Raw genomic sequence first — 9,738 nt, forward strand, 5'->3', positions numbered from 1 at the left:
CCTTGGATTTTTCACCAACCCTAATTCAAAATACAAATTTTAGATTTGTGTGTGAGAACCAATAATTAAAGCATTATATGAAAGTGGCTATATATTCCCCTCATATAGCATCATATTTTTTTTTCTATTTTTCTCTCTAAATCATAAAATCATTTGTTCCTATAAACAATATAGTTTTAGCATAGGCATATTATTATGTAGTTAAAAATCACATCAATTAAATATTTTAAAGGCATGCATATAGGAGATTATTAATACAAAATAGGATACAACATTGATTCCCAAGAATGTCATGATTCTACTTTTGAATGAATAAATCACTAGTTCTGTGAATTTCATTTATAGAAAACATTTATAGTTCCCATTCTCCAATATGAAAGGCTCTTATTCGCAATTCATTTTTACAATAGAAACAAATTTGCATAGTAGATACAAATAGAGATACTCTAAAGTCTAAATTGAATTAACAGTCCAACAATATTGTTAACGGCACACCCTTACTACCAACTACGGATAACATTTCTTTTGGCTCGTCACCCTACATCTTGATACCCTGTGCTGTCATATCTTCCTGCACGGGGGTAACGGCTTACCGCATAGGCACAGGTTGTGCGCATACGCGGCCGCATGGAACAAATTGAATGGCTTAACCTGCGGTATCTGCCCACACAATTTGTTGCGTCTAAAGCTCGCATGTCGCACACTTGTGAGTCTTGTGAAGTTGTCTGGTATCCTCCCGACGAGCGCGTTGCTGGACAAGTCCAACCATTGCAAGTGCACCATCTCTGCCATGGATGCAGGGATGATGCCCCTGACTCGGTTCCTGGATATGTCTAGCCTCTCCAGGTTGCTCAGTTTCGAGATCGAGATCGGTATCTGGCCGCCGATGGCGTTGCTTGAGATGTCAAGCCACTTCAGCCCTGCGCCTCGCGCGAAGTCGGGTAGGGCACCAGTGATTCTGTTCTCTGACAGGTCCAAGTGCTCTAGCTTTTGGGGAAGAACAATCTGTGAAGGATTGTTGGAATGCTTGACATCATTAATTGCTGTCGATAAGCTTCTGAAGAATTGATCGATGTCGCCTATGAGATGGTTGTGGGATAGGTCCATGGATACCAAAGAAGGCAGAGCATTGCGGATGCCGGTGGGAAGTGGACCAGAAAGTCCGTTTCTTGACAGGTTCATGTACCATAGTTTCTGCAGGCCTAGGAATGATGCCGGAATGGAGCCTACAAACATGTTGTCATCCATAGCCAAAGAATTCAGAGACCGGAGGCTGCCCATCTGGGGTGGAATCTGGCCACCAAGCTTGTTATGGCTCAGCGACAAGTCTGTCAGGCTGTGCAAGGTGCAGAGTGAAGCCGGTATCTCACCGGAAAAGCTGTTGTTGCTGAGATCAAGCAAGGCGAGGTTCTTGAACTGACCGATAAACCCGGGCACGGCACCAGACAAGAGGTTGTTGCTCATATCAAGGTACGCCAGCCTCGAAAGATTCTTGTAGCTCGGAGGCACGGCGCCGGAGAGGCTGTTCCGGGCGACGTTGATCTGCTCCAAGCCGGAGACGGCCCCGAGCTCCGGCGGCAGCTGCCCGTCGAGGCGGTTGCCGGCGAGCGACAGGTACTGGAGGGAGCCCAGCTTGCCGAGGCTCCCCGGGATGGCCCCGGCGAGCATGTTGCCCTCAAGGTAGAGCTCCCTGAGGCGCGTCAGCCGCGACATGGCCGCCGGGATGGCGCCGCCGATCCTGCCCATGTCGCGGATCACCAAGGCCTGCAGGAACTCGAGGCCGGCGAGGGACGGGGACAGGGCTCCCTGCATGTAGTGGCGCGACTTGGGCGGCGGCGCCTCCAGCTGCAGCGCCACGACCCTCCCCGTGGCGGCGTCGCAGGTCACGCCCTCCCATGCGCCGCAGCAGTCGTTCCCGGCCCACGTGGCAAGGATGCCCGTGGTGTCCGCGGCGACGCCGGCCTTGAAGCCGAGCAGCGCGGCCCGGTCCGCCGGCGAGCACGGCGGGGACGGCCTGTCGTCGTCGTGCCCCGCCGCGCCGACGGCTTCGGTATCATTTGCCGCATGGACCGCGGAGCGCGTCGGCAGGGCGACAAGGAGAATGGCAAGAACACGCAGGAGCCTTGCAGAAAGCTGCATTGCTCAAGTAAGCAATCTCTCTGTCTGATCGAGCCGATGTGGTTGTGTAAGTACTCTACTGCACTAGCACTATGATATCACTGGAGGAATGGTGTGATCGATCTGTGATCATCAAGAGCATGGGTCAGAAGGAAAGGAGATGGATGGCTCGTGGCCGTGGCTTAACGTGGGGAACACGAGTGTATGATGGTGTGATCGTGGGGGAGATGCGAGTGCGATCTGCGACGCCGCGCGAGTATTTATAGCGCGCGACGTCGTGCCGCGGCGACGCCGAGGACGACGAGGAGGAGCCTCGCGGGCATTCACTGTGCTCATGCGTTGGGGCTTCTCGTGGGAGCTAGGCGAAGTTACTGCGACTCTGGAGCGTTTGGGGGGCCCTCGAATCCACCGACCTCGCCGGCGCCGGCCGGGGGGCAACGGCGTGAGCTGCCGATGGAACTCGATGGGAGTTACGCGCCGACATGGGCGTGACGGGCGTGAGGAGCAAAAGGCTCTTGATGATGGCTACAAAGAGGAGGGAGCACTTGATCGATGCGCAGGCTAGCTGCTGCCGGGTTCGGTTGACTAGTACGTTGCACGCACGCATCGGTGATGAATGGAAAAATTGGTCTCATGGCATGTTTTTCGAAATACCATACAAAGTTTGCCGCTCCGTAAAATAGCATTGAAAGAATGCAACGTCACCTGAAAATAGTATTCTGTCACGTTCAGATCAAACGTCGTCTTCGTCAACCTCCTCCCCCTTCTCCTTTGCTGAGGCGACAGGCAAGCGCGCTGCTCCACCCCAACCCTGCCGCCTCGCCATCCTGCGCCAGCGAGCTCTTCGCCGGCGGTGTCCTCCTCCTGCTCCCCGTCTTGCCCCGAAGCCCGGCCTGGTCGGGTGACCTGGAGGAGAAGCTTGTCGCCCGCCCTTGCCGTCGCCTCCCTGTGCGACGCCCCAGCTCGGACTCACCGATGGAGGAGAGGGGAGCTGAGGGAGCTGAGGTGGAAGAGGAGATGCTTGGCGTGGTGAGGCGCCGGAGGGGGCGCTCCTGGAGCTACCTTTAAGCCAACTGTTTTATCCAAACTGTCTAAAGACCTCAGTAATGAGGACTAGAAAGAAAACAAAAGGGAAAGAAATGTCAAATAGCAAAACAAGCAGAGGCCAGCAAGTGTATCAACTGGAACCCTGATAGATAAAAAAAGATGTATCCTGATCCTCAAAAAGACAAAAAAAAAGACAAAAAAAAGTATGGCATATCCTTCTGATATCGCTTTGGTTTTTTTCTCAACCAAGAAGAGCAAAACTAATACTAAACAATAAGATACCAGAACTATGAGAAAACCCATAGTTCAAATCATGTCTCAACCACCGAATTCAGAACACAATAACACATACAGAAACATTCAGACTAACCCATAGACTTGAGATGCGTAACCAAAACACATACTCTAGAAAGAAATGTAGATCCTATCTCATTCAGTAATCATTCCGTCCAACCAGCTAATGATAAAATGCCAAACTTGGTAGAAATGGTCCCTACATCCAAACTTAAATGTCTCACATATGGCAACCTTTAGACCAAACTCGAGGTTCATACTGCAAAAAGAATAATGAAGATGTAATACAGATATTATGTCATTCCATAGAACCCAAATCATTGCATCCAGCAGCAATCTTCCATTTTTCTTTATAATTTATATGTGACCTACAGCTAAGAGAACCCTCAATAAGTTGGAATAGGACATGCCTGCAAGCATAATTTGATCTAGATAGCACAAAAATTATTCTACAACGTGAAACTGTTTCTCCGCTTTAACAAATCCCAAAGCATATAGCAGATTTTATTTTGATCGAACTGGAAGGGGAGACCCCTAACTTTTTTATTATATATAAGAGAATTATATGTAAGGGAACACAAGGACTTCAAGTCGAAAAGGGGGAAATGAGCTCAATTCTAAAATTACTCAACCAATTTTCTAGTGACAACTTAATCACAGGCTTTGCTGTAATTATCCCATGCTAACCTCTTTTACTCAATTAATGATCCCTCATTACAGTTTCATATTCCCCATATCCCAATTTTACATTTGGGACTTTCAAAAATTCCCTCTTGTAGCAAATTATTAATAATTGTCCTTGGTGATATAGATCCCCTTCTAACTTTCCACAATATATCATTTGATGATTTCAACTCCTATCCATAAAGAAGTTGAACCAGGTTTGTAAATTAAAATTGAAGCTCATATGCCACATAAAGAAAGCATTTTGAAGCATTTTAAAAATCAAGGGATTGAAGAATTTTTGTATCTTTTTTAAGCTTTCTACGGGAAGCATTTTGATTTAAACTGCAACATAAGGTATACTTATTGGAAAGATATTTCTGTTTTCGTAGGCTTTACAGGCAGCTCCGGGTCGTGGGAGTTCGTAGTGGAGCGGGTTATCACATCTCCTTGCAAAATTTCTAAAAAAAATCACTTGTGGATTTGTTTCTAAAAAAAGTTATGGATCTTTCTCTGCGTGCAATGCCATTGTCGGACATATTCTCACTCAATATCAAGCTAATAACATGCCCTGATACTCACTCATGCTCCATGGTGACTTACTAATCCGGAATAGAACTTTTCCGTCCTAGACTGACTAGAATATAAGCTTTTAAGAATAAAAAAGAAGTGTGCAAGCGGGGATTTTTTGCGAAAGAGGCGACATACCGAGCAAATACTAGTACGAGCCGGTGTGGCTTTGCGAGAACAGAGAGTAGGGTACCTACCACTCTCAGATCGTCTTGCCAATGCCGATCTTTACACTTTGCTCTCCCTGATTTTTTGCTCCTGTGGTACCCAGCTGAATGGCTAGATTTTTCACACGTGCAAGTCGTCGGAAAGAGCTGAAGCATTGGATATTTGGGGTGTGATTTACAACCTTCTCGGCCCACTTCACTCGTCAGGCCTTGGGCCACAGCTTCTCCATTGTGCTTCCGCGCTCAAGTCAACAGGCCGACAAAGAACCACAGATTGCTGTAACAAGTTAATATAAATTACATGCTCTAAAAAAAAGTTGATATAAATTACAGGGAGATGTACTGCATACACCATGCAGACGCAATACAATTTTTGCATGAGCTCTGCAAGTGTTTCCCCGACTTCCCGTAGGATACAATGAGATGATTGTTTCCTTTCCTATCAAGTCTAACCAATTCTATTTCTCTATCTTTCCCAGTGAAGCCTCTTATAAGTTTGAGGCTTTCACATAACTAAGCCTAACATGCATGCACCTACTCCCATTGTTCTGGTTTTCAATTAAGTATGACCCAAAGTTGCAGTGCAGATAAGGTAATTAATCACTCACATTAGCACAAACATGTTTAGTAATCCAGATAATAAAAAGCATCACACCAGGTACCAAACTGAAGGGAACAGCTAGCTAGCGGTATCAGATTGTGACTTGATTATGCAGGCTTAGTATAACTCAGCATTATTCGTCCATCCTTCTGATGGTACGTTCCATTCAGTCACGTAAAATACATTGCACCACCGGCCATTCAGTTGCCTGGCTGTATTGCTGGGCCTCGCTCGCGCTACTACGTGGGCCTCCAAAATCAGCCGCAGAGACGCGTGGAACAACTCTGGGCGGTGTCGCACGCGCGGCTTCGTGCGGCACCGCCGCAGAGAATTTATTTCCTCGTATCTCATCCCTGCTCGCGTTGCTTTCGTTGGCGTGTTTCATGGGGTTTTCCGTCTCACCGTTGTAGCTACATTCCTATACGCCTTCTATTTTTTTTATTATTTTCTTTGGTAGGGTTTTGAGTTAGCATCATTCTTTTAAAAAAAAAAGTAAACCAAAGGAAAATTGAAGGTATGAGAGTTGCACCTAAATTAATAGGGGGAAAGAAAATGGTTGTAGTTAGCATTCACGTTGGTTGGATGAAAAGTTTAACATATGCCATGGACTAATTATAAGAAAAAGTCGTAGTTGGATTATACTGCAGATTTGATACTAGTGACTCTGGAGCAACTAGAGAAGTTTTGATTAATAACTATTGTTATGCCTAGTAGTTCGATTATTTGCTCAAAGGATTCGTAGTTCCGCACATTGTGTTAAACTATCATGCTGGTAAAGTGATAGCACAACTTGATTGCAGTATTAGTTTAGCTGATTACGTAACTAGTAATAATAAGGCAAACAGTGCAAAAACATGAGGAGCTGGTTGCGGTCTCTTTCTGTCCCAATAGTTGAAGTGAATGATCAATCAACTATGTGGATCGTCTTTAGTTTGTCAGGAAACATATCGTGTAACTTGTAATCTAGCTTTTGTGCAGACTGCTTAAGCTGATCGCAATTGTTTCATTTGAAATCCAATGTTTTCCTTTAATAGGATGCTGCATGTCCGGTTGTTCACTGTTCACTTGATGATTTGGTACTTACTTTTTGTGCTTCAGTGCCGTACATTTCCTCCATTTTTCTTTTCCAGCTAGCTAATCCTCTCCTCTATGAACCAATTGTCAGCACAAGAAATCAAGAATGGGAAAACGTGGCTTCATTGGTCAGCTGCAAGAGGATAAGAGTGATGACATGAGTGCTGCTGCTGGTTATGAGGAAGGCAGTGAGGAAGAAGAACCATACGGATGTGAATTCTATGGTGACGATGATGATGAGCCACCGGATGTGGAGCACTGCTCTGCCTGAAGACGAGGATGCTAATGATGATGAACCTTTCGAAGTGGAGCTTTGCAGTGATGAAGGAAGCAGCGAGTGTGGCTCATCTCGTCCAGAGTCTCACACCAATCTGTTTCCTGATGGCCACAATATTTGCAGGAAGCAGCTGTACGAGGCTGAGCCATGTCATGGTTTGATGGCCGATGAGGATAAATTTATTGAGAAGAAGTCCAATTATGTGCAACCTTTGAAACATGGAGAAAATAAGAAAGAACCGAAATAAATGATAAAGCACAGCACCTCTGTTCAGGAGGAGGTATCACTGGCCAAAGAAAAGGAACTAATACCGTTCAAAAATGGTTATCTGTCAAGTTTGCTGTTGATGTATCTTGTTATACATACAATATTGAAAGTTTTGCTGCTGCTACCATAGAGAAAAGGAAAGCTTAATCTGATGACCAGGATAAACACCTGTGTAACAGACAAGAACTCTCATCTTCTTCACCTCATGATGGGGGCAAGCTGAAAGAAGGGGATGACACTAATTTGTTTGTGGGTAACCTACCACTTTCCATGACTTCTCACAAGCTCATTGAGCTATTTCTACCATTTGGAAGAATTATTAGATCAGGAGTTGTGGATGATTGTTTCACTGGTTTGAGCAAGGGTGTTGAGAAATCGGTGCCCAACCCTTGACACCGACTCCCTAAAAGTGGCACCAAAGTGGTGTGACACCACTTATGTGAACCTTATACCCATACTACTCTGAGGAGATCTTCACAGCAATATCAACATGGTAGACCAACTCTCTGCAAGGGAACCCAAATCTTTTATTCACCTACTCACAACTTGATACAACACTCACTCTTACACTCTTTATATGGCTATCCTACCATGCATGACACCACTACACTACATGGCAACCTTGTCATCTCTTCACCTATGGCTCACATGTCACTGTATGCCATGGTATGGCTAGGAGGGAGGGGAGCACCTCTATTTATAGGACCTCATGATCATTGTGGTGTTGCTATGTGGCAACTTTCACACTCTTCCATACAAAATATCCTAACTCTAGAACCCTCCTCATCGTTATCTAGTTTCTTATATTTCTACCATACTAAAATATCTAGTTTTAGAGTGTTCTACACTTCACCATAAAGCATGGCAACTATGGCTCATGCATTCTATTCAATTTTCTAAAACCTTCTTACCTTGTCATGATCTTGTCCTTATACATGGCAAAGTTAGTCTCTTGAGATCTCCACACTCTTCTAAAATATTCCAAGTATGCATTGCATATTTTAACAAAGGGATATGGCTTTGTGAAGTATTCTGATCCTCAATGTGCTGCTGAAGCAATCAAATGCATGAATGGATACATGGTCGAGGGAAAAATTTCCAGAGGTCAGAGTGGCTGAATCATTAGACTCCAATCCATCTGTTCATGTTGTACCAGAGACTGATCATAAGCCCACAAAACAAATGGACAGGAGTAATCTATATGTCCCTTGCAAATGAATACAAACAAATCGCTCAATCTCTTTGTACCTTATGGGCAAGTAACTAGTGCAAAGGTAGCCATGAATTACACGGTAGGAATAAGTAAAGTGCCAAATCACTACCACGCCACCATTGCTATACACATATGTATGTTAGTCAGTGATCAAAACAGCGAAAGAATTAGACCAAGCTTGTTTTCACTCGATAATACAATTGTCTGCAGTTCATAATGCACTTATCAATGTTAATATTAAATTAGTAACCATGCAGTAGCAACTAAAGTTATACATCTAATACATACTACTAAAGAAGGGGATCATGAAACTAATGTAGTAAAAATGATGGCTAATTGGTCATAAAAACCTCAGGCGGCGAGCAATGATTTTGTGTGCCAATCAATCAGCCAGACCCAACGTGGCAAGGGAGATGCTCAGAGTTTGAGTGAGCCCTTGCGGCTGATTTTGGAGGCCCACGTTGTAGCGCGAGCGAGACCCAGCAAAACAGCCCACGTCTGATCCATGAGACTCGTCACGCGCCTGACGTCCTATCTGATGCGTTATTCCTTGTGGCGAATGCTCGCTCGACCTATCGGTCCTGCGACGGCAGCGACTGAGGATGCTCCCACCGATCCTGCGGACGTTGCGGCGACTGCGGACGGCAGTGACTGCTCGTGCGAGTTGGTCCTGCGGACGGCAGCGACTGCTCGCGCTCCTGCCGCAGCGGCACCCTCGCCCTAGACGCCGGTCGCGGCACCCCACCCCGATGGAGGATTATGCCGTTGGAGAATCGAGTGCAGCTTCTAGAAATATGGTGACGGTGATGGTGACGCCGTCCATGCTCCCAGAGGTGACAGTGATGCCACCAAATTTAACCATATCAGCTTCAGGGATTCTAGAAGTAGTGGCACCTCTTAATCAGGTAGATCAAAAGTAATAAAATGGAGTCGTCACATATCTTTCAATATGATAGTTTTATATTTTAATTACTATTTCATTGGATTGCAGGAGGGTAGTAATCATAATCAATCTGCGGTTGTATCTCAAGTTGGGCTGTCTTTCAAATAAGAGGATGATGCATATGAGATGTACAATGCATATGCCAGGACTATTGGTTTTAGTATAAGAAAGAGCACTACAAGGCATAGACCAGATGAAAGTATATATCAGAAGCACATAGTTTGCAGCAATCAAGGACAACAAGGTAAGCATTCATCACATGAGACTTCAAAAGAAAATGCTACTGCAAGGACAAATTGTAATGCTCGGGTTCAGTTTAGTATAAGTCGAGAGGGCATTTGAACAGTTCAAAAGGTTGTATTCAAGCATAATCACTATCTTGCTAGATCAAATAAGGTAAATAAGCTGAGGTCTCAAAGAAATATTACAGAGGCAGATAAACAACTAATTGCTCATATTCGAGGAGCTGGAATACAACCAGTCAAAGTGTATGAATTTTTTAAG

At 45.2% G+C, this 9,738-nt stretch overlaps 1 protein-coding gene across 1 annotated transcript; it reads right to left on the minus strand.

Moving 5' to 3' along the window:
- Positions 1 to 417: 417 nt before the first annotated feature.
- Positions 418 to 2,807, minus strand: LOC117848007 (uncharacterized). The gene has a single exon (XM_034729314.2). The coding sequence runs from the start codon at positions 2,137 to 2,139 to the stop codon at positions 562 to 564; it is 1,578 nt and encodes a 525-aa protein (XP_034585205.1). The 5' UTR covers positions 2,140 to 2,807; the 3' UTR covers positions 418 to 561.
- Positions 2,808 to 9,738: the final 6,931 nt, after the last annotated feature.

Source organism: Setaria viridis, chromosome 3 (genome assembly GCF_005286985.2).
Source record: "Setaria viridis chromosome 3, Setaria_viridis_v4.0, whole genome shotgun sequence".
Lineage (NCBI taxonomy): Eukaryota > Viridiplantae > Streptophyta > Magnoliopsida > Poales > Poaceae > Setaria > Setaria viridis.